This window comes from Rana temporaria, chromosome 5, assembly GCF_905171775.1.
Source record: "Rana temporaria chromosome 5, aRanTem1.1, whole genome shotgun sequence".
NCBI classification, from domain to species: domain Eukaryota; kingdom Metazoa; phylum Chordata; class Amphibia; order Anura; family Ranidae; genus Rana; species Rana temporaria.
Genome location: NC_053493.1, coordinates 276,872,887 through 276,899,224, shown reverse-complemented (window position 1 = coordinate 276,899,224; position 26,338 = coordinate 276,872,887). Strand labels below are relative to the sequence as shown.

At 42.7% G+C, this 26,338-nt stretch overlaps 1 protein-coding gene across 1 annotated transcript in view; it reads left to right on the top strand.

Moving 5' to 3' along the window:
• The window catches only part of ZNF407 (zinc finger protein 407), a 651,163-nt gene that overhangs the window by 6,824 nt on the left and 618,001 nt on the right, over positions 1–26,338 (top strand). Inside the window, exons 2-3 of the mRNA XM_040353884.1 lie at positions 10,141–10,238; positions 20,832–24,657. Of these exons, the coding sequence (XP_040209818.1) occupies positions 20,868–24,657 (3,790 nt within the window). The 5' untranslated portion in view covers positions 10,141–10,238; positions 20,832–20,867. The remainder of the gene's footprint in view (positions 1–10,140; positions 10,239–20,831; positions 24,658–26,338) is intronic.

Genomic DNA, 26,338 nt, shown 5'->3' with positions numbered 1-26,338 from the left:
GGCCTGTGGATAGCCTCCTTCAAGGCGGTACTGTATGCCCAGTTCTACACCCTGGTTTTCCAGGGGAAATACTGTCCATATGGTAAAAATCTCTTGCCTCTGGTGCGCCACCTAGTCAGTCTCTCTGAGTTGGTGAAAGAGATCCCAGACTCTTCGTTCTGGGAAGTTGTTTCTTCCTTCCAGTGGTCGGTGTTAACAACGGATGCCAGCTCAGGGGTTGTGAACCTGAGGGGGTTCACAAAACCGGGGGGTCCAGTCGGCCCTGAGTCGCTGGACTTGCGTGGACCTACGGCCACACCTCCCTGAATGTGTCTGGTCTCGGTAGCTACCCAGGTCGGGCCTGGCTAGTGCCTGGTGGGAGACCGCCTGGGAATACCAGGTGCTGTCTACTGTTCATTGTCCTACTATTTTAGGCGATCAGGCTATGCTTCTCCTTGTGGTCGACCGATCTGGTTTCAGCCGGACAACGCCACTGCCGTGACTTCGGTCTACCATCGGGTATAACGGCAGGCGGACTACTGGAGTCGCCAGATGCTGGACCAGGGCGACTGGTCTTTGTGCTTGGGGTGTTTCGGCTCCCTTGCAGGATGTGAGCCTCACAGGGCATGGATCCCCTGGCCGCTTGTCTCCGCCGCAAGGGTGTCAAAGTTAGTGGCCAGGTCTAGTGATCTGGTACAGACGCGTCAGTCGCGCTGGTGGCCCTGTGGAGTCTGTATTGGTGACTTTTTTGCCGTTCCTCTATGGTAGTTGCTTCCTCGGCCGCTCCACAGAGTGGAGGCTGAGGAGATCCCGAATTCTAATCGCTCCAGATTGATCTCTTCCCCTCATGAGTTTTGACTCTGGTGCTCTCGGTTCTTCAGGAGCCTTCCTTTTGGAAACATCCAGAGAGATTTTTCTCTTGACACTATCTCAGAAGGTGGCCCCTTTAGTTGCCGTCTTTTTCCTCTGTTAGAGGGGTTTCTGAGTTGGCGGTCTTGTCTTGCAAGCCGCCATGCTTGATCCTCCATAAGGATTAGGTGATAGTGTTCCCGCGACCTTCCTTTCTTCCGAAGGAGGTTTCGGCCTTTCATACCTTAGGCGTGGTACGCACTTTGCGGGTATACCAGCCTACTACGGCTCCGTTTCGGAGCTTCTAACTCTCTTTTGTGTCGGTGTCTCGTCGACCACCATTTCTCGGTGGATCAAGCAGGCCATCATACAGGCCTATGCGCCTAAGGGGCGGGCCCCCCTTTCCGGTCACAGCATTTTCGACCAGGGCAATTGGTGCTTCCTGTTTTGTTTTTTTTCGACGTCGGTCTCACAGGTGTGCGAGGCGGCGACTTGCTCGTCCGTTCACTCTTTTTCTAGAATTTACATGGTTGCTGTGAGTGCATCTTATGATGCTTTTTTCAGCTGCTAGTTTTTGCCGGCGGCTGTTTAAAGTTGCACCTCCTCTGTTGAGGAGCTCTGCTCGTTTTGGGGTGAAGTTAATACTGATTTTACTGATATATTTCCCACCCCTCGTTTTTTGACACTGCTTGGGGACGTCCCACTTGTCAAGATTTAAGGAGCTGTGTCCGTCCATTGCCATAACATGTTACTAAAGGTGAACTTATGCTTTTAAATGTTTATGTTCATTCCAACACTGAACCCATTCCTAGCAGGTGAACACATCTGTGGGCGGTTTTCCTTACACTTTCTACTTTTCCACAGGATGGGTGGTGGGAGGGGAGTTGTAAGTGAACGTAAAGCTGCGTCAGTGAAAGTTCGTGTTTCCTCCCCTGCTAGACAGGGCTGTACAAATCTGTGCTTTGTGTGGCAGAGACTGGATGGACAGATACAAATATCCTTTGGCAGGTAACATGCAAAGCAGACCTGATGGCGAACTGGTCTCTGTGTGTTCCCCATCAAGTTACGCCCATTGTCAGTTCTATGTGACTGTGTCTTTGGTTGCTAGGATGCTGGATGCCTTATTGTACTATCAACCAATAAAGCAAATGTAAAACACATTTAAAGTGATTGCAAAGACACAAGGTTTTTTCTTTTTTACCTTCATGCGTTCTGCAGTGCATGGATCAGGCTTTTGTGTAGGGAATGTTCCAAAATGCGCTTGCTATCATTAAATCGGCAGCTCCGTGATCTTTCATAAAGGCACCTTTGCTATTTTACATACTCTCATTAAGAGTGATGCATGGTGGTAGAAGAAGACTTTAATTCTGTGGATTCACAGGCGAAGTCTCATTTGTCTCCTTTGATAGGAGAATTTATTCTTTTTGTCTCAAGGTTTGCCTTTACCTTCGTGGACCACCTTGATTTGTACTGAATGTATTTTCGTCCTTAAAGTATTTAATCAAAGCCTGCTGTCATTTGTATGCAGGTAATGCCTAACTCCACTCATCATCTTCTTCTTTCTCCTCAGTTGTTCACAAATTTATCTCAGACAGTCGTTTTTCCATCTCTCTTGGATGCATTCCAACTGCTTAAGGCTTAATATTGTAAAATCTGAAATATTTCACTCTAATCTCTCTGTTTCATCAATTGCCATGTTCCAAACCTGCTGTCAGTGCCGTTACATCTGTCAGTGCTCCTCTTTCCTTTTGTGTTTCCTAAATGGTTGAATCCTTTTAATTGTTTGATATGTAAGTAGAAGCACTGCAAATGCAAGTGGAAATACTTTAAACTACATACTGGCTTTTTGTGACTTTTTTCAGCTTCTTTGTGTATCAGGGAACAATACAAAGGACAAATGGACCTCTTTACCTTGTTATTATAACCAGTGGGTGGGCAGATTGCTTTAAGTTGGTATTAAAACCAAAAATGTATTATATTGCAGCTTTCTGATGTGGTGGCTGCAGGGTTTAAGGCCATGATCTGGCCATTAACCGCTTCCAGACCAGCCGCTGCAGTTATACATCGTAGCTGTACGTTGGCTCTTTAAGACGCCTCCAGTGGCGCATGCCTGAAGCGTGTCTGGGCACCTGCGATTGCTCATTACAGAAAGAGAACAGGGATGTGTGTGTGTAAACGCACAAATCCCAGTGGTCTCAGGGGCGAGGAGACTGAGTGTGTGTTCATGCAATGTATGAACACCGATCAATCTCTTCCCCTAGTCAGTCCCATCCCCCCTACAGTTAGAACACACTGTAGAGGTGATCAAATACCACCAAAAGAAAGCTCTATTTGTGGGGGAATAGTACCATTTTGTTTGGGTACATCGTTGCACGTCCACGCAATTGTCAGTTAAAACAGCGCAGTGCCGTATCGCAAAAAATGGTCGGTCATTGAGCAGCCAAATCTTCCGGGGCTGAAGTGGTTAACGCACCTCCTGTATTAGAGTTCCTACAAGTGGCGGCTGGTGGTGTTGTTGGTTTTTATTTTTTACATTTATTTTTTTTGGGTGGGGGTGAGGCAGCGGCAAACAAACACCCCCCCCCCCCCTACCATCAGATGTTTTCACCTCCCCCAAACCGTCAGATGTTTTTTCACCTTAATGCATAGGATGCATTGAGGTGAAACAACATTTACCTTTACAACCCATTTTAAGTCATTAAGTCTGAAAAGATAACCTAGATAAAAATTTACTTTTTTTTATATTTGATGCATACTTGTTATGTAACCTAGAAGTATTTATGCAAAATATAGCAACTTCATTTTTAATATGACTGATGTTCTTAAAAGGAAAATTATAATTTGAGCCACTTAATTACATTTTAGTCTCATCTGACCAACTTAACCACTTAAGACCCCGAACCAAAATGCAGCTAAAGGACCCGGACAGTTTTTGCGATTCGGCACTGCGTCGCTTTAACTGACAATTGCGTGGTCCTGCGACGTGGCTCCCAAACAAAATTGGCGTCCTTTTTTTCCCCCACAAATTGAGCTTTCTTTTGGTGGTATTTGATCACCTCTGCGTTTTTTTATTTTTTGCGCTATAAACAAAAATAGAGCGACAATTTTGAAAAAAATACAATATTTTTTACTTTTTGCTATAATAAATATCCCCCAAAAATATATAAAACATTATTTTTTTTCCTCAGTTTAGTTTAATCATTTATCGGTTGGTTTGCGCAAAATTTATAGCGTTTACAAAAAAGGGGATAGTGTTATTGCATTTTTATTAATTTTTTTTTTTTTTACTACTAATGGCGGCGATCAGCGATTTTTTTTTATTTTTTTTTTTTTTTTTTTTCATGACTGCGACATGGCGGACACCTCGGACAATTTTGACACATTTTTGGGACCATTGTCATGTTCACAGCGAAAAAATTATTAAAAATGCATTGTTTACTGTGAAAATGACAGTTGCAGTTTGGGAGTTAACCACAGGGGGCGCTGAAGGGGTTATGTATGACCTCATCTGTGTTTCTAACTGTAGGGGGATGTGGCTGTAGGTGTGATGTCATCGATTGTGTGTCCCTATATTAGGGAACACATGATCGATGACAGCGCCACAGTGAAGAACGGGGAAGCTGTGTTTACATACAGCTCTCCCTGTTCTTCAGCTCCGGGGACCGATCGCGGGACTCCCGCGGCCATGGTCACGGTGCTTCGGACTTGGTTTTGCGGGAGCCATTCTGCCGACGTATATCGGCGTGAAGGGGTCCTTAAGTGGTTAAACACACCTTGAAGATTCTGAGGCCACATAGAAAAAGGTGTTATGGTCAGATGAGACTAAAATCTTATTGGAAATCCAATACAGCTCACCATCCAGATAACACCATTCCTACAGTAATGAAAGGATGTGGTAATATCCTTTTATGGGGGTGTTTCTCTGCAGCAGGGACTGGAGCACTTGTCAGGATAGAAGGAAAAATGGATGGTGCAAAATGCCATCAAATCCTTGAGGAAAATCTGCTGCCAAAAAGTTGTTAATGGAAATAAGGTTTAACTTCCAATATGACAAGGACCTAAATCACACAGCATAAATGACCACAGAGTGGTTGAAGGAGAAAAGGGTGAACATCCTTGCAAGGCCTAGTCAGAGCCCAGACCTAAACCCCTTTGGAAATCTGTGGAATGACTTGAAGACTGCAGTCCACAACTGGTAACCATTAAATTTAAAGTGGAGGTTCACCCAAAAAATCAATTTTTAACAGTAGATTGGGCCTAATTACGGGAAGCAGAATCGGGTGTTTTGATTAAAATCAATGCAGTACTTACCTTTTTTGAGATAGATGTTCTCTGTGGCTTCCGGGTATGGGCTGCGGGACTGGGCGTTCCTATTTGATTGACAGCCTTCCGACCGTCGCATACAGCGCGTCGCCAGTTTCCGAAAGTAGCCGAACGTCGGTGCGCAGGCGCCGTATAGCGCCGCACCGACGTTCGGCAACTCGTGACGCCCTGTTTGCGACCGTCGGAAGGCTGTCAATCAAATAGGAACGCCCAGTCCCGAAGACCATACCCGGAAGCGGCGGGAGAACATCTATCTCAAAAAAGTACTGCATTGATTTTAACCAAAACACCCGATTCTGCTTCCCGTAATTAGGGCCAATCGAATGTTAACATTTTTTCGGGTGAACTCCCGCTTTAACTGAACTTGCACAGTTCTGCAAAGAAGAGTGGGCAAATATTTTAAAGGTAGTAGAGATATATCCCAACAGACTAAAAACTGTAATTTTATAGAAAAATGTGGTTCAGCAAAATACTGACATAAGGGGGTGATCCTTTTTCCAACTTGGTGAGTCTGTTTTTTTTTTCTGACATGTTGGTGTTACAATTTTTTAAGTTGCACAAATAAATACAGCTGGAGAAGGCAAAAACATTACATTATTCATTACAGGCTGCAATGCAACACAATGTGATTATTTTAAAGGGGAAGTGATTATTTTCTATACCCACTGTTTGTGTGTGTATGTATGTGTGTGTGTGTGTGTGTGTGTGTGTGTGTATGTGTGTGTGTGTGTGTGTGTGTGTGTATATAAAGATGGAACAATCTCCACAAGGCATCAGATTAGACATTCTTATAATATGTAAAAAAAGTTAGATTTTATTTCCATCATTTACACTTTCAATATTACAGAAAAACAAAAAAAATGGCGTCTGCAAAAGTTTGGGCACCCTGCAGAATTTATAACATGAACTACCCCCTTTGCAAAGCTGAGACCTGCCAGTGTCATTGATTGTTCTCAATCATCGTCTGGGAAGACCAGGTGATGTCGATCTCAAAGGTTTTAAATATCCAGACTCATCTGACCTTGCCCCAACAATCGGCACCATGGGTTCTTCTAAGCAGTTGTCTAGAAAACTGAAACTGAAAATAGTTGACGCTCACAAAGCTGGAGAAGGCTATAAGAAGATAGCAAAGCGTTTTCAGATTTCAATATCCTCTGTTCGGAATGTAATTAAGAAATGGCAGTCATCAGGAACAGTGGAAGTTAACGCAAGATCTGGAAGACCAAGAAAAATATCAGACAGAACAGCTCGCAGGATTGTGAGAAAAGCAATTCAAAACCCACGTTTGACTGCACGATCCCTCCAGAAAGATCTGGCAGACACTGGAGTTGTGGTACACTATTCCACTATAAAGAGATACTTGTACAAATATGGTCTTCATGGAAGAGTCATCAGAAGAAAACCTCTTCTTTTTTTTTTTTTTATTTTTTTTTTTTTATTTTTTTTTTATTTTTTAAAGTGTATTTTTTGTGCGTGTACTCGAGAGAGGAGCCGGACTGCAGGAGTTGGGAGTAGGCAGGCCTCCCCCAGAGGCAATCTGCCACCTTTCTCCATGCCCCGGGTGGCAATGGCGGGTGTGTGAGGGGGTCCTCCCACACAGCCCGCCCTACCTGCTCCGCTTTGAAGCCCAACGGGGCAGAGGGACTCCCTATAAGGGAGTGAGAGGATTAGCCAGCTCAACCAGCCCCATTAGTCCTTCGCCTCTCTTTTAGAGACCGCGTGGTCAATGTGAGTGTGTTAACCCAATTTAGAGTGCGTGTGTAGGTGTGGTGGTTTTTGTGGGAGGGGGGTGGGCGTACTAAGCACAGGCTTACCTTGCATAGCACACCCACCGGGAGCCGGGCTGAGACCACCAAACTCAATTCACATGAAGCCGAGACCGGGATCCGAACCTCTAGCTGCAGAGGTGAATGGCTTGTCAGCGCAGTGCCAATCGCGTTGAGCCACCACAGCTCCTTCTTAGAAGAAAACCTCTTCTACGTCCTCACCACAAAAATCAGCGTTTAAACTCTGCAAATGAACATGTAGACAAGCCTGATGCATTTTGGAAACAAGTTCTGTGGACCGATGAGGTTAAAATATAACTTTTTGGCCGGAATGAGCAAAGGTACGTTGGAGAAGAAAGGGCACAGAATTTAATGAAAAGAACCTTTGTCCAACTGGTAAGCATGGGGGTGGATCAATCATGCTTTGGGGTTGTATTGCAGCCAGTGGCACAGGGAACATTTCACGAGTAGAAGGAAAAATGGATTCAATAAAATTTCAGCAAATTTTGGATGGTAACTTGATGCCATCTATGAAAAAGCTGAAGTTAAAGAGAGGATGGCTTCAACAAATGGATAATGATCCTAAACACACCTCAAAATCCACTGGGGATTACATCGAGAGGCATAAACTGAAGGTTTTGCCATGGCCTTCACAATCTCCTAACCTCAACATAATTGAAAATCTATGGATAGACCTTAAAAGGGCAGTGCATGACAGACAGCCCAGAAATCTCAAAGAACTGGAAGACTTTTGTATGGAAGAATGGGCAAAGATACCTCACAAAAAGAATGGAAAGACTCTTGGCTGGCTACAAAAAGCGTTTATAAGCTGTGATACTTGCCAAAGGAGGCAGTACAAGATATTAACTCTGCAGGGTGCCCAAACTTTTGCAGACGCCATTTTTTTGTTTTCTGTAAGTGTAAATGATGGAAATAAAATCTAACTTTTTTTGACATATTATAAGAATGTTTAACCACTTACCCCCCGGACCATATTGCTGCCCAAAGACCAGAGTACTTTTTGCGATTCGGGACTGCGTCGCTTTAACAGACAATTGCGCGGTCGTGCGACGTGGCTCCCAAACAAAATTGGCGTCCTTTTTTTCCCACAAATAGAGCTTTCTTTTGGTGGTATTTGATCACCTCTGCGTTTTTTATTTTTTGCGCTATAAACAAAAATAGAACGACAATTTTGAAAAAAATGAATATTTTTTACTTTTTGCTGTAATAAATATCCCCCAAAAATATATAAAAAAACATTTTTTTTCCTCAGTTTAGGCCGATACGTATTCTTCTACATATTTTTCGTAAAAAAAAATCGCAATAAGCGTTTATTGATTGGTTTGCGCAAAAGTTATAGCGTTTACAAAATAGGGGGTATTTTTATGGCATTTTTATTAATATTTTTTTTACTAGTAATGGCGGCGATCAGCGATTTTTTTTTTCGGTATTGCGACATTATGGCGGACACTTCGGACATTTTTGACACATTTTTGGGACCATTGGCATTTTTATAGCGATCAGTGCTATAAAAATGCATTAGATTACTATAAAAATGCCACTGGCAGTGAAGGGGTTAACACTAGGGGGCGGGGAAGGGGTTAAGTATGCCTGGGTGTGTTCTTACTGTGGGGGGGGGGGTGGCCTCACTAGGGGAAACACTGATTTTCTGTTCATACATTGTATGAACAGAAAATCAGCATTTCCCCTGCTGACAGGAACGAGAGCTGTGTGTTTACACACACAGCTCCCGTTCCCCGCTCTGTACCGAGCGATCGCGTGTGCCCGGCGGCGATCGCGCCCGCCGGGCACACGCACGGGAGTCGGGGGCGAGCGGGGGGCGCGCGCGTGCGCTCCTAGTGGCGGCTAAAAGGTAGGATGTCCATTTACGTGGTCTCGCCTAGGAGAGCCACCTTGTGGACGTATAACGACGGTGCGGCGACGGCAAGTGGTTAATCTGTAATTTGATGCCTTTTGGAGATTTTTCCATCTTTCCTTGGCTTCGTTATGCACATTAATACAAATTTTTACCTGGGGTGCCCAAACTTTCGATCCCCACTGTGTGTGTGTGTGTGTGTGTGTGTGTGTGTAAATATATATATTAATATAATCTCTATCTATCTTTTTCTCTCTTAAGCTTCCAAAATATCTGTGGTAATGAATAAATCTTTTGTGATTTAATAACACCCACACCAAACCGATTACAAATATATACGTCCAACAGGGTATCGCCAATTCCAAAGTCTCCTTTAAGACTTGCACTTATTCATGCAGCCATATTTGCCTTGCTCATGCTAAGGAAAGAAAAAAAAAAAAGCGCCGATAGTGTAGTAATCTACTAGTAACCACTTTATTTAAAAAGAGTAACACTCACAATATAAAAATGTGTAAAATAGCTGTAAAATTGGATGCGCTTCCTGATATGTCACTTTCAGTCTGTGTCTGCCTCTGTTTACGCCCTACGCGTTACGTCACTTGACTTCATCAGGGCATTCATTCTGACGGGAACATGCCCCCTCCTATCTCCTCCATTGATTACACGGCATGTAACAATCTGTGAATGGAGAAGAAAATCCTGTGACTTATCAGATTCTCCCCCGATCAAAGATGGTGTAACAAACCGTGTAATCAATGAGGGTTCAGCAGCCTAAACATGGCACATACTTCATTAGAGGTAAGCGACGTGACTAAAGCTGTAGGGATTTCACATTCAGTTTATATGTCGGATGTACATGCATGGTTTAATGTCGGTGCAATAAAATGAATATGGCTATTCACTTTTATAGCAAGCTGTACGTGCAAAGAACCGCTCCCCGGGAGCAGGACAGCGATGGAAAATTGACCCTAGGCATGAAAAATTCCTATAACCATTCATATGCATAAATCATTAGACATTTGACATCCCTATATGTACTTTTATTATACCCTCCTCTTTAGTTTTGTGACAACTGTAAATGTTTTGATTGATCATTAAGATGTAGAGAGAGAGGATGAATCCCTTCAGCAGGCACACAGACAGCTATGCAATTTGACAGGGGTTCTAATCCTTCCACACTCCATCCAAAATGTATTTGTATTTTTATTTTATTTTTTGTTTTGCCAATGCCCTAACTTTGAAATATAAGCAGCAATTCCAGGCAACCGATAAACATGATGATTGTGCTATTAATGATATAAAGTAAAGTTTACTTTACTTATTTGAATTTTCTGTAATCCACTGCAGGCTGATTTAACAAGAGCAGTTGGAAAGCATAACACGTGGACTTTCGGAGATCCTGCGCTGTATAACTTCCTCTCTTTCACTGACTGCTGCATTCTAAGGTAGGTTTGAACCTATTTGGTAAATATAGGAAACACCCTACCCCCAAGGTTTACAGATGTGAGGTGAAGGAACCAGCAGTGGGATTTTGGCATCATAAGCAGGCATATTTCGGAATTCCCAAGACGGGTGTCGGGTGGATTGATAGCCTACAATTTAGGCCTTTATAAGGCTTAATGTGGTTGTAAACCTTTTACATAAAGCCAGTGAAATGACTAGCCTCAGGTGATGCACAGAGATGAAACAAATCCTCCTACATAAGTTATCCCTGTTTATCCTCAGCCCTCTTTACTCCTACAGGGAGCAAGGAGCTGAAGTTACACTCTGCAGATCTCAGTGAGAAGTGCTCAGAGAGCTGATTGGAGGTAAGGTACACAACACCATTCACAAAACACACAGGAAGAAAATTTAGGCTGTCAATCACAAGCTGTGTGTTGGAGCTCCCTACATTGTCACCTTTTTATCTCTTGGTGTCAGGAAAGCCTGTCAGAAGTTCCTCATGCAGATAACAGAGAAACTAGACAGCAGAGCGAAAGGACATTTAGTGCACCGGATTGAGACAAGTACACACTATAGAGGAGTATACTTTGCTCATATTTCATGTCGGAGGTTTGCAACCACTTAAACATGACCTGTGGAAGATTTACCCCCTTTATGACCAGGCCATTAATTTCTATACGGCACTAGTTTACTTTAACTAAAAATTGCATGATCATACAACGCTGTCCATAAGTGAAATCTGTGTCCCCCCCCCCACACACAAATCAAGCTTTATTTTGGTAGTATTTGATCACTGCTGGGGTTTTTTTGTGCCATAAACAAAAAATATTTTTTTACTTTCTACTATAAAACATACCCAGTATTAAAAAGCAAAATCAAATTTCTTCATATATTTAGGCCAATATGTATTCTGTTACATATCTTTTTGGTAAAAAAATTCCAATAAGCATATTATGATTGGTTTGCACAAAGGTTATAGCGTCTACAAACTATGATATACGTACACTAGAATTTGTAAAAAAAAATGTTGTACTAGTAATGGCGGCTGTCAGCGACGTATGACGGACAGTAAGATGCTAACTGACACTTTGTGGGAACCAGTGATACTAATACAGTGATCAGTGCTAAAAATGTGCACTGTCACTGTACTAATGACACTGGCTGGGAAGGGGTTTACATTTAGGGCGATCAAAGGGTTAAATGTGTGCATAACCAGTATTTTTGTGTACATTGTGTTGTGTTTTTACTAAGGGATGTGGTGGATTTTATTCCCTCTGCCTTGTTTACATAGCTCCATCGTGTGTCTCTCCTCGCTGATCAGCGGGTGCCGGTGGACATCAATTGACTGGAACCCACTGATCGGAATCTGCTGTGACTAATCGCAGCAGAAAGGGCCTATGCAGAAGTACAGAATCATGCATATATACGTGATTCTGCACACAACAGTCACCCTGTAGCAGTAAATCTGCTATAGGGTGGTCGTTGAGTGGTTAACCACTGAAGGACCCCTTCACGCCAATATACGTCGGCAAAAGGGCATGGCTGGGCACAAGCACATACCTGTACAACCTCTTTAAGAGCCCAGCCGTGGGGTTGTGCGCTCACGACCTGGTCCAAAGCTCCGCGCCCGCGGGACCCGATCGCCGCCGGTGTCCCGCGATCGGTCACAGGAGCTGAAGAACGGGGAGAGGTGTGTGTAAACACACCTTCCCCGTTCTTCATTGTGGCAATGTCAGTGATCGTCTGTTGCCTGATATAGGGAAAGACAATCACTGACGTCACACGTCCAGCCCTGCCCCCCTACAGTTAGAAACACAGGTCACACTTAACCCCTACAGCGCCCCCTAGTGGTTAACTCCTTCACTGCATTGCATTTTCACAGTAATCGGTGCATTTTTATAGCACTTTTCGCTGTGAAAATGACAATGGTCCCAAAAATGTGTCAATATTGTCCCATGTGTTCGTCATAATGTCGCAGTCACGAAAAAAATCGCTGATCGCCGCCATTGGTAGTAAAAAAAAAATTATTAATAAAATGCCATAAAACTATCCCCTATTTGGTTTGCGCAAAATTTATAGCGTTTTCAAATCGATAAACGCTTATTGCGATTTTTTTTTTTTACCAAAAATAGGTAGAAGAATACGTATCGGCCTAAACTGAGGAAACAACATTTTTACATCTTTTTTGGGGGATATTTATTATAGCAAAAAGTAAAAAATATAGAATTTTTTTTCAAAATTGTTGCTCTATTTTTGTTTATAGCGCAAAAAATAAAAATCGCAGAGGTGATCAAATACCACCAAAAGAAAGCTCTATTTGTGGGAAAAAAAGGAAGGCAATTTTGTTTGGGAGCCACGTCGCGCGACCGCGCAATTGTCAGTTAAAGTGACGCAGTACCGAATCGCAAAAAGGGGCAAGGTCCTTAACCTGCATATTTATCCGGGTCTTAAGTGGTTAAAGGAAAACTGTATTTGGGAAAATATGGTGGCTGCCCTTGCTTGTCTCTTTCTGAGAATGCCAGCTACTTCATGTGTCTGAAGGTTCTCATTAATCATGTAATAGCTAGTAGTAGTTGGTCACAATAAACTGGAATAGTCATTAATGTTGAAGATGTAAAGTAATCAAATCGCGCAAATAATTCCTTAACACTAAAAACGAATGCAGCTATGCACAAAAGATCATCACATAATCCAAATAAACGTAGTACAAAAGAAAGTGCCGCACATAAAAATTCAAAAAAGTCCAATAATAATCCAGCAGGGCAATAAGGAGGACTAGAGGTCCCAGCAAGCACCAAGAAGATTCCACGTGACAAACACAAATCGGAAGTAACACTGAAAGTGCAGTTGGATAAGTAGGATGAGAACCAGCGAAGCGTACCGTCACAGAGACCAATGACATACATGACGTTAAAGGCCTCCACGCCCATTTAGGGATGGCTGTTTTCCATAGATGGCCTCTTTAATGCCTCTTACAAACCCATCTATCCAAAATGTGTACCTCACTGTCCTCCAAAACAATGTCCCTTTTCCTGGAGGTGTAGCTGTGTCCTGAACTGTAAAATGTGTCCACATGTTTTGTCCATTCATTTGTGAAGTGGTTGTTTGCACAACACTTGATACACAAACTAAAAACAAAATAGGCAGCACTACTTTTATTAAATAAGTATGTTTTATATTAAAAATGAAATTGGTGTCCAGAAGTTTTCCACTCTGCATGTACAGTATATAACAAATGTTTGCATTATAGTAACATACAGTGAATCAAAAATTCCCATGAAGTGAATGTTAATAATAATGTAAACCTGTATTTTATTTATATACGTTCTAGGCACTGAGTAAAACCCTTCTGGACACTTCTTTTAATTTTTATTATGATCACATACAGTTGATTTATTAGAAAATGGTGCCGTATATTTGTTTTTAGTTTTACTTAGTTGCTGTGAAGTTTTAGATTGTGGTTACATTTCTATTATAAATATTTATGTTATCAATGGTGATGGTCAAATATATTGCATTTTAAAAAAAAATGTATATTGCAATATAGTACTATATCCAGGGTTTAGATTGTTTTCAGTTTCTTTTCTAGCCACTAGATGTCATCACAATACCAGGTTGTCTTTCTTCTTTTTTTTTTTTTTTTTTACTAACTTCCATGAAATGCATACTACACAAAAATATATACCATTATGGCTGTGCTGCTACCCAATTTAAATGGTCCTTTTGTTATAAAGTATTTTTGCAGCTTATTAACCACTTCCATACAGGGCACGTATACACCTTCCTGCCCAGACCAATTTTTAGCTTTCAGTGCTGTTGCACTTTGAATGACAATTGCGCGGTCATGCTACACTGTACCCAAACAAAATTGTTATCATTTTGTACCCACAAATAGAGCTTTCTTTTGGTGGTATTTGATCACCTCCTGGGATATTTATTTTCTGCAAAAAAAAAAAAAAAATGACCAAAAATTTAGAAAAAAAAATTATTTTTTTGTTTCTGTTATAAAACATTGTAAATAAGTATGTTTTCTCCTTCACTGATAGGCACTGATGGTACTGCACTGACGGGCACTGATAAGGTGGCACTGATGGGCACTGATGTGGTGGCATTGATGGGCACTAATATGTGGCACTGATGGGCGGCACGGATGGGCACTGATAGGCGGCATGGATGGGCACTGATAGGCGGCATGGATGGGCACTGATAGGCGGCATGGATGGGCACTGATAGGCGGCATGGATGGGCACTGATAGGCGGCATGGATGGGCACTGATAGGTGGCACGGATGGGCATAGATGGGCACTATTGTATGTGTTGTACTAATGGATGCCAATCAGTGCCAAACAATGCCTGCCCATCAGTGATGCCCATTGTGGGCACTGATTGGCATCCATTGCGGCACTGATTGGCATCCATTTTGTGTGTCCTACTCATCCCTGGTGGTCTAGGGTGGCATCCTTTTTTTCTTTTCCCTGGTGGTTCAGTGGGCATCCCTGGTGGTCCAGTGGGCTTCCTCGGGGGGGGGGGGGGGGCTGGGCTGATGATCGATCAGCACAAACCCCCCCTGTCACAGGAGCAGCCGATCGGCTCTCCTCTACTCGCGTCTGACAGACGCGAGTGAGGAAAAGCCGATTACTGGCTTTTCCTATTTACATGGTGATCAGCCGTGATTGGACACGGCTGATCACGTGGTAAAGAGTCTCCGTGAGAGACTCTTTACCTTGATCGGTGTTGCGGGTTGTCAGACTGACACCCTGCAACAATGATCGCACGGAAAAGTACGGATAGCGATCTGTTTTAATACACACTCGGACCGATTAAGCAATACTTTGGATTTAGGGTGAACCTCCGCTTTAAACTAGAGCTGCACAGTTAATCGTTAAAAATCGTGATCTCGATTTAACCCCCCTGACGATCTCTATTGCAGAGTTTGACGATTCTTTCATATAACAAGTGGAGAAACTTATACGCTCACTCAGCTGTCAAAAGAAAATATCCGGGCAGTCTGCCAAGTTTTTAACAGGAAACATTGTAACTAACACTTCCTTCTTGGATCAAAGAGATAAACTTCTGTGTGTAAATGCAGGAAGTTTAACCACTTAAAGTCTAAATCTTTTTCTGACATTTGTTTCTTAAGTTAATCTGTATTTTTTGCTAGAAAATTTTATATATTTTAGCAGAGACCCTAGGGAATAAAATGGCAATTGCTGCAATATTTTATGTCGCACTGTATTTGCCCAGCGGTCTTTCAAGTGCAATTTTTGGGGAAAAATACACTTAAATGAATACAAAAAAACCCAGTAAAGTTAGCCCAATTTTTTTGTTTTAATGTGTAAGATGATGTTACGCCGCGAGAATCATGATCTATCTTCTAAGCCAGGGCTCGACAAATCCAGGTCGCCATGGAGACTAGAAATAGCCTCCTGGCGACTTGGCTTGGAAGGTGGGCAAAGAAAAAGTCCCCAGCTCTTCCTTGTGTGAGCTGGCGCCATCTGGTGGTGGCCGTTGGTATTAAACAGCAATTCTAATGTCATTTTTCACTATTTTCAATGCCATCTTCTTCCCTCTAATTGGAACCCCCAAACATTATATATATATATTTTTTATCCTAACACCCTAGAGAATAAAATGGCGATCGTTGCAATACTTTGTCACGCCGTATTTGCGCAGCGGTCTTACAAGCGCACTTTTTTGGGAAAAAATTACACTTTTTGAAGAAAAAGACAACAGTAAAGTTATCCCCATTTTTTTTTTATTATGAAAGATAATGTTACGCCGAGTAAATTCATACCAAACACGTCACGCTTCAAAATTGCGTCCGCTCGTGGAATTCCGACAAACTTTTACCCTTTAAAATCTTCATAGGCGACGTTTAAAAAAATCTACAGGTTGCATGTTTTGAGTTACAGAGGAGGTCTAGGGCTAGAATTATTGCTCTCGCTCTACCAATCGCGGCGATACCTCACATGTGTGGTTTGAACACCGTTTAAATATGCGGGCGCTGCTCAAAATACTCTAGTTCCTTTAGTTTAACCAGCAAGAAAAATATATTGAGATCCTCATATACACAATCCTTTACCCACAGTTGATCCAGGAATGCAAAACAAATAACAAAAAAGCATGATCCAATTTGCTCCAGTGGGGGAAAAAAACTCCTTCCTGAATCCCCCTGGAGGCAATTGGATATTCTCTGGATCAACTACCCCTGGTGTTTAATACTTCTAAAAAATAATATCTAGTTCTATTATGTGTTTTTAGGAATGCATCCAAGCTTTTTTTTTTAAACAATCTACTGAGCTGGCCAGAACCAGGGAAGTCTATTCCATATTTTCACATTTCTTACCGAGGTTAAATCTCCTTTCCTCCAGAAGTAAAGCGTGTCCCCTTGTCCTCTGTAATGACCTTAAAGTGAATATCTTTACACCAAGTTCACTATATGGGACACTTATGTATTTATACATATTGATCAAAGGCCACTATAATCTCCTCTTCTCAAGAGAATAAATTCAGTTTAGCTGTTTCCTTAGTTTAGCTCTTATTTGCCTCTTATCAGTTTGGTTGCTCTTCTCTGCACTTTCTCAGTTTCTCTGATATCCTTTTTGCAAACTGGTGCCCATAACTGATCTTTATATTAGGTCTTACTATTGATTTGTACAGTGCAAAATTATTTCTCCCTCTCCAAGAGGATTTTGCTAGCTTTAGAAACTGCAGTTTGGCGTTAAATGCTGTTAAGTCTATGATCTACCAGAACACCCAAATCTTTCTCTCCCATTGACTTTCCCAGCCATTCTCCTCCTACGTTGTACAATGCATGCATGTTCGCATAATATTGTCATTCCTCATAACGGCGTTCTTCCAGTCCTCCACTCAGTGTGGTTGCCCTTCTCTGGACTATCCAGTGCCAGCAAATCTGAGGACTGGAGACCAGAACTATGCAGCATTTTTTAGATGCGGCTGAACCAGTCTTGTAAAGTTATAGTTTTATCTTTTGAGTAGATACCCTTTATGATGCATGCTAATAGTCTGCTAGCTGAAGCTTGGTATTGCATGCTATTGGAATGCAGCTATGTATGTGGCTTACTAGGACCTCCAGATCATTTTTTCCATTCTAGATTCCCCCATGTTGTAACTTGCGTTCATATTTTTAGTCCCCAAGTGCTTTACATTATATTGATCTATATTAAACACTTGCCATGTCTTTCTGGTAGGTTTCTACATACTGTTGTGAGGCTATTATCCTGCATAGCTTTGTATTATCAGCAAATAATTAAATGTAACTATTCCATCCTCTCTATCATTTCTATACAAGGTACACAGAACTGGTCCCAGGAGAGAGCCTTGGGGTGCCCCACTTGCAGCTCTAGACCATTCATAATATATGCTATTCATCACCACCCTTTGGGCATGTTCCTGTAACCAGTTTATTATCCAGGTACACACACTATCGTCAATGCCAGCAGAAATGAACTTGTAAATTTAGGCTTTTATGGGGCAATGAATCAAATGCATTGACAAAGTCCAGATACACCCTTTCCACTGGCATTCCTCCATCCCAATTTTTTTCATCTGCTAATTTTTGAATAGTCCCTTATCATGCCTTCCAATAGTATACATACTATTGATGTTGGACTCATTGGTCTGTAGTTTCTAGGTTTATATCTCGGGTCTTTTTTGAATATTTGTACCACATTAGCCTTTTGCCAGTCAGTCGGCTGTCCTTATAGATTAGGAATAATGGTCTAGCCAAAACCTGGCTAAGTTCTTTGAGAAATCAGGTGTAAGCCACCTGGTCCTGGTGATTTATTCACATTAAGTTTTTCCAGTCTTTTTTTCAACACTGGCTTCTGTTGGCCATATGGGATGTTCTGTGCTCTGTTCATGACAATACCGTATTTGTCTATTATATCCCTCCATTTCCTTGGTAAAAACCAAGGAGAATAATGTTTTAACACAGGTGTGTTCTCCCTGTAAATTATAACCTAATTCCCCGACTATCCTTTATGGGGCCAGTAGGCTCTTACTTTGCGTTTTTACTAATAATATATTACTTTTTTTTGTAGATTTTTTAATTTATTTTTTCCTACTCTCCTTTGTCTCTCGTGGTTAATTTTCCCTGCCCTGATTTTGCTCTTACATTTTCAGTTGCATTGTTTGTAGTGTTGGACTGCTGATGGTGACCTCCTCAGCCTTGTATTTTTTGAAGGGTTGTTTTTTTTTTTTCTCTTTTAATATGGCTTTTTACTCTTGAATGTAGCCACCAGGTTGACATTAGTTCTTTTCTATTTGTTGCCCATTGGATCACACTGGCTGATTTTCCTTAATATGTTATTAACGCACCTTTCTTCCGTGGTTTTTGTGTCTAGAATATCCTCCCATCTAATGTCAGGAAAGTAAAGTTGGCTCTTGAAATTTTTATGTTCTTGTCCTGCCCTTATGTCCCATTTTTCATTGAACGCAAATACCCTATGATTGCTGTTTCCTAGGCTTACTTTCATGCCTGCAATCAGTTTTATGTTGTTTGTAGTTGGTAGGTAATGCAGATTATTTTTTCTAGTTGGAGCATTCACCAACTGACACTTGAAATTGTCCTGCTAGTCAGCCAAGAAATTACGAATCTTCGATGACTGAGCAGTTCTGTCTGCCCGGTCAGTATCTGGGTAACTGAAGCCCCCCCAATATAATGACATTGCCCTGCCTTTCCACCATTTCTATCAGTAAGAGGAGATCTGTCTCCTCTTCATTCTTTAGGTTGGGCGGCCTGTGGCATACACCTACTACTAATTTCCCATTTGTTTTTGCCCCTTGGAGCTCTAGCCCCACAAGGTTTACACATCCTTCCTTGCCCCGTTATTAATGTTATCCTTTATATTCACTGTGAAATCACTCTTGATGTATGTACACATCCCTCCCCCTCTTATACCCACCCTGTTCCTCTGATACAGGGCGTACACCTGGACAGTTTCAAGCCAGTCACGTGAGATGTCAAATTAGGTTTCTAAAACCTCCACAAAGTCTAAATGTGTCAGTAATTTTTGGTTCTGTCATATTCTTCACCAAACTACTAGCATCACATAATTTTTTCTTGTGTATTCTGAGGCTGCAATAAGATTCTGACAGCCTAAGTGCATTAGCCCTAATCACTCTAGTTACACTACCAATATTGACCACATTAGCACCCACTGATCATTGATTTTATGGCCCTCTATATCCTCCGTACTCGCATTGCTTTTAGTCACCGAACCTAAAAACACTGTGCCCCAAGTCACAATGCTTCAGTACTCGCAGTGCCTCCAGGTCACAGTACCACTATGCCTCATTCCCATCGGCTCTGCCTCAAAGCACCTTGCTGCTCATGCTAGGGGCAAGGGGTGGGGCAGTCACGATTCACTGTTCTCACGGTGTCGGCTCAGCCCACGCGCTCACTGTGTCGGCTCAGCCCACGCGCTCACTGTGTCGGCTCAGCCCACGCGCTCACTGTGTCGGCTCAGCCCACGCGCTCACTGTGTCGGCTCAGCCCACGCGCTCGCTGTGTCGGCTCAGCCCACGCGCTCGCTGTGTCGGCTCAGCCCACGCGCTCGCTGTGTCGGCTCAGCCCACGCGCTCGCTGTGTCGGCTCAGCCCACGCGCTCGCTGTGTCGGCTCAGCCCACGCGCTCGCTGTGTCGGCTCGACCCACGCGCTCGCTGTGTCGGCTCGACCCACGCGCTCGCTGTGTCGGCTCGACCCACGCGCTCGCTGTGTCGGCTCGACCCACGCGCTCGCTGTGTCGGCTCGACCCACGCGCTCGCTGTGTCGGCTCGACCCACGCGCTCGCTGTGTCGGCTCGACCCACGCGCTCGCTGTGTCGGCTCGACCCACGCGCTCGCTGTGTCGGCTCGACCCACGCGCTCGCTGTGTCGGCTCGACCCACGCGCTCGCTGTGTCGGCTCGACCCACGCGCTCGCTGTGTCGGCTCGACCCACGCGCTCGCTGTGTCGGCTCGACCCACGCGCTCGCTGTGTCGGCTCGACCCACGCGCTCGCTGTGTCGGCTCAGCCCAGTGACCTGTGAATAGGTACTGCTGTGTTACACATTTCCCAGAGCCTGCTGTCTATTAGAGATTTTGAGAGGAGGAGTTTTAGGAGGCCAAGTCAATACAGGAATCACAGCTTGCAGGCTCCAAGTACTATGGTATATGTAGTTTTTAATGATTGAAAGTGAACCACAGAGAAAAGCTGCAAAGCATGTAGGGTATTCAGGAAGTTGGGGAAAGTCAAGGCCAGCAGACAGGCAAAACTCACAACATAAAAGGTGATTTTTCTAGTAAGCTTATATTTGGTTCTCAATAGAAATGTTGTTTTGGCATTCCAATGCCGATGTTAAAAGAAAGTTTTGGCTGTGACCACAGATTTCCTTGTAAGAATATGTAAATGGTTTAATGTCCGCAGTCTGGGCAGTGCACGTAAAGGATTCTAAAGGGGTGATTTTCTGTTTTCACCTGCTCATGTTAACTTGTTTCAGCTCTGTATATTTACTAGTTTATATACAAAGTTTATAACTTTGCTGTATTATTGATTTATACTCAAAAATATGCTGTTTTTTTTGTTTCAACAGCTCTTCCTTTAGTGGGTTTTGGCAAATGTACTGAATATGGAGAATGATCAAAAGAAACAAGCTGAGAAAACTCCTCTTACAGAAGAGGTAGCTAAATCTACCATTACTGAACAGGTCTTCAGCTCTCAATGTGAGATAGTATCTGAAAGTGTCTGCTATAAAAGGCCAATTTCAGAAGACCATCCCTTCAGCAATATGGAAGTTGATGGCGTTGAAAACTCAGGTTTGGCAAAAAGAATAAAGCTGGAAACAATGGAATCTGCTTCAGAAAATTACTGTTCTCCTACAAATCAAACAAACATAAGCAAATCAGTTGAATGTAAAAACATCTCCGATGAATCGCTCCCTCTAGCTTTTACAGGAACAGCACCTCTAGCAGCCCGAGAAGAACATAATCAAAAATTGGCAGATGTTCTTCAAAATATTAAGGATCATACTGTTGACATCAACAACTCTCATTTTAGTGTTGTAGATGAACTTCTTTCATCCACGCGACATGAAAATGCCAGGGATATACCTGGTGAAACTGAAACAAACACTTGTGTTGACCCCGTAGTTCAGGTAGAAACACAAAGCAACATCTTGGCAAAGACTCCATTAAAAATAAAGAAAGTGTGTAAGGAAAAGACTAGTAAAAAAGGGAAGCCCAGTAAATGCACAGACCCATTGCATAGATCAGCCCCTTCCCATTATGTACAAAACAATGCTGATCTTAAGTTAGATGGCAACAAGATTCTATCATTCAAGGATACTATAGGTGACTTGAAGAAAGAGGAAGCACCTCCGACTTCACTGACAAAAGGGCATAAAGAGATTTCTCCCAGTGCTTCCAGATTAGGTTTTTCCAAAAAACGTTCTAAAAGAAATACAGAGGAGGCTTTGATTAACAACAGTAAACCCTCCAAAACCCATCTGGACATGTCGGAAACAAAAAATGATCCTAAAATCCTTTTAAATGCTATTGGAAAAATAATAGCCAGAAGAAGACACGACAGGAAAGCACGTCAAAGAAAAGGCTTATATCGAAGAAAACATGGTTTTAAACAGGTGAAAAAGCACCTGCAGCTACTAAAGAAAAGAGGTTCTCTTAAAGATCATATTGCATATATTAAAGACCATAAACTGCCATCAAGTAACCCTTCATCTGTAGAGCCAACAGCTGAAAAAGCTCCAGAGATTCAAAATGTTGCTAATCAAGAAATGGTTAAGGGTGCTCAAAGCGTTATTAATGTACCATCTTCTGCTTTTGAAATAGTATGCAATACACCACCGATGCAGTATGGCTGTATATACTGTGAGAGTGTTGTTGCCAGCCAAGAAGACATATTTGTTCATTTTTGGAAGAGACATGCAAGACAAATGAAGTTTTATTGCCAAGCATGTGGATACTCTTGTGTGACCAGGGAAGATTTTGAAAAGCATTGTCAAAGCGATACACATGACCAGAGAAACGTGTTGTTAAATTGTTACTTGTGTGGTCTAGATGCTTCTGATGAGTCCACGTTCAAAATCCACATGACTGCCAAGCACAAGATGCCCTTCCATTGTAATGTTTGCAAAGTGTTTTTTAAATCCAATGATGACAGGATGCATCATGAAACAGTGGAAGAACATGTATGGGGCAATGTAAAAGCCTACAATAGCTCTGGAGCAGACAATTTGGAATTAAAGACTGATGCAAATACATCTCTCCCCGAAGTTGAAAGCTGTACTGTTGTGAACACCATTGAAATTTCAGTGCAAGAAGTGGTGGTAAATGAGGTTAAACGGCGACAGTTTCAATGCAAACAGTGTTTTTACAAGACAAGATCATCAACTGTCTTGACAAGACACATCAAACTTCGCCATGCACATGAATTTCACTTTCTATGCAAGGCTTGCAATATTTACACAATGCATAAGGAAGGTATGGAAAGACACATTAAAAGAAGTAAACATATTGAAAATGCAAGGAAAAACAATATTGGATTACTTTTTGAAGAATGTATTGAAAAAGTTTCATATGAAGGATTTACAGAACTTGTCAATACTCACAAGGATAGGCCCCAAAGTGAAGAGTTTAAGGTAGCTTCCGCAGACGACTCGTATTGTTCAAAACATGCCCCTTCTCAGGCCGAAGACACTCATTCGCATACACCAAAAAAAGGAAGGCCTAAAGGAAATATCTCTATTTCTTGTACTCACTGTGGCCTTGTGGCCTCTAGTGTTACAAATCTTAAAGTGCATATTAGAAGGAAACATACACACCAGTACAACTTTAAATGCAAATTATGTAATTATGACACCGTAACTAAAGGTGATATGGAACGACACTGCCTTACTAAGAAACATATAAGTCGTGTAGAAGATCAGCCTGTTGGCCAGCAGAAAAATGAAATTGTAGTAACAATAGAGGGACAAAAATTTGAAGCTGCTGTAAAGAAAAAGGGAAATATAGGCAATGCAACAACTGAAACTGTTGGGGCAAAATCTGCTTTTTTTCCAGGCTCTCAAAAGGAATTATCTGTGACTGCTGATAGTATCAATAATGTACAAAGTGAAAACTCTTTCAAAGACTTTGTAGACAATATTGTAGCTGGAGATAGTCAAGTCCAGAGTGTGTGCAATGACCACAATGATAACCAGTGTGCTCATTGTGATTTTGTTGGTGACTCTGCATCTTTAGAGCAACATGTGAAAGACAATCATGTGAAAGAATATGAGTACTACTGTAAGGCCTGCAATTACTATGCTGTATCTCACCAGCAGATGAGCTCTCATGTGTTAACTGGGAGACATAAGATTAATCGTGAATCTTCTCAATCAAGTGCTTCACTTGTTGACAAAATGACCTGCAATTTACATAATTCATCTGAAGATGTTCCTAAAAAACTTTCCCGTCGCAAAATAAGGGAGGAGCCATCTGATAAGCTTCTAGAACCAAACAAAGTGAATATTATGGAAACAAGTTTGGATGACGAAATAACAGTTGAGCAAGGGCTTGTGGAAATTGGCCAGGTTGTAATTTCAGACTGTGAGAAAAATCCAGACGCTTTAAGAAAACAGGGGAGAGGGGATGAAAATCCCTTAGTGGATTCTCTAATGCAGGAATATACAGTCAATGAGCAAATAGAAAATGAACATACAGGAGCAGAAAGTGTACTGAAAGAACCAAATGAGTTATGTACTGCTCAAATTTCAGAAAATGGTGGACCATCTGAAAATGTCAGCAAATACAGAGATGCAAATGAAGACGACCTATTTGATTGTTCCATTGTCAAACTGAAAAATGACTGTAGTAAACCATCAGAAAACCCTGTAATCAGTGTGCCAGAACCCAAACCCCAGTCAACAAAAAAGAAGAAATTTAATGGCAGTACTCAAGGTGATTCCACCCGAATACGGTGTGATGAGTGTGGTTTTCTAGCTGATGGTCTTAGTGGTTTGAATGTTCACATTTCCATGAAGCATCCAGTTAAAGAAAAACACTTTCATTGTTTACTCTGTGGCAAATCATTTTTCACAGAAAGTAATCTTCATCAACACTTGTCTAGCATTGGTCACCAAAAGAATGAACTGGCCAGCTTTGAAGAGCTACCCGAAGGTGGTGGAACATTTAAATGTGTAAAGTGCACAGAGCCTTTTGATTCTGAGCAAAGTTTATTTATTCACATCAAGGAAGAGCATGAAGAGCTGCTGAGAGAAGTGAACAAATACATTGAAGAGGATACAGAGCAGATCAACCGGGAGAGGGAAGAGAACCAGGGAAACGTCTGCAAGTACTGTGGCAAGACGTGCAAAAGCAGTAATTCCATGGCATTCCTTGCACATATCCGCACTCACACAGGTATGTGAATATGAGACAGACTTTCTGTTCAATGTAATATTTATACAAGTTGTAAAATGCCAGGGAGTGTAGTAAGAACAAGTAAAATATAAATCAGGAAGACTCTCTCTCTTTTTTTTTTTTTTTTTTTTTAAGTCTTCAAACATCTCATTTTAGTGCAGTTTGAGTTTTTAACATAAAATTGAAAAAAATGCAAATGTCTTCTTTCGCTGTTACTTCATTTTAAAATGTTATTTTTTTGACTATAAACTGAGTTTAAATGGAGGATTACATACCCATATTCAGGGTGTAACATGTTATGAATGGACCGCATACTCCCCCCGCCCACCCACGGTTCCCTGATCTGACAGCTAGCAGGGTTACCCTACCCCGCTAACACAATAAAAAAAAAAACATGGCCGCCCCCCACGTCACTCATTCACAGTGCATGGGATGATGATAAGGTCTGGCAGCCTTTGCGGCTGTCGGCTTGTAGTTTTCAATAAACTACCACAATGCTGTGGAGCGCTGTGGTAGTTCATTCTCTCTTCCTGTCATACTGTATCTGCTTGCCCGTAAGGGAAGTAGGGACACACAGATGCACTGATGGCTCTGCAAGAGTCCCACATGGCACCAGCCATCTGCTGATCTCTGGTGTCATGCTATAGAGCAGGGGTCTCAAACTCAAATTACCTGAGGGCCACAAGACAAGTTTTCATATCCCATGGGGGGCCGCATGCAAACTTCACAGCACATCAGGGTACAGGGGACAGTGCAAATCAGGGCACAGCACACATCAGGGTACAAAACCCAGCACATCAGGGTGCACAGCACATCAGGGTACAGGGCACATCACGATACAGGGCACAGCACATAGGGGTACAGCACATAGGGGTACAGCACAACAGGCCACATCAGGGCACGGCACATCAGGACAGGGCATATCAGGACAAGGCACATGGCACATCAGGGTACGGGACATTGCACATCAGGGCACAGAACATCAGGACATGGCACATCAGGGTACAGGGCACATGAAACGGCACATCTGGGTACACAGCCCAGCACATCGGGGTACATGGGCCACATCAGGGTACATGGGGCACAATCAGAGCACATCAGGGCACAATCGGGGCACATGAGAGCACACCAGGGCACATGGGGCACATCAGGGCACAATCAGGGAACATGGGGCACACCAGGGAACATGTGGCACATGGGGCACAGCACATCAGGACAGGGCACATGGCACATCAGGGTACCTTGATGTACAGAGCCCGGCACATCAGGGTACATGAGGCACATCAGGGCACATTAGGGTACATGGGACACAATCAGAGCACATCAGGGCACATGAGAGCACATCAGGGCACAGGTCAGCGTTTACTTGTTTTCTTCAAATGCAGAGTAGCGCAGGAAGCGTCTGTCATAAGTGCACTTCTCTCTCATGTCACGCTGCTACTCCCCGGCGGCCCCCCCCTCTCTTCTCGTCCATCCTAGATGATGTCACAAGCAAATGGGGATGGACGAGAAGAGAGGGGGGGCCGCCGCGGAGTAGCAGCGTGACATGAGAGAGAAGTGAACTTATGACAGACGCTTCCTGCGCTACTCTGCATGCATCTCGATCTACACTTCCGCGGCACCCCCCGCCCTGCCTGCGGGCCATTTATAACCGGTCCGCGGGCCGCAAATGGCCCGCGGG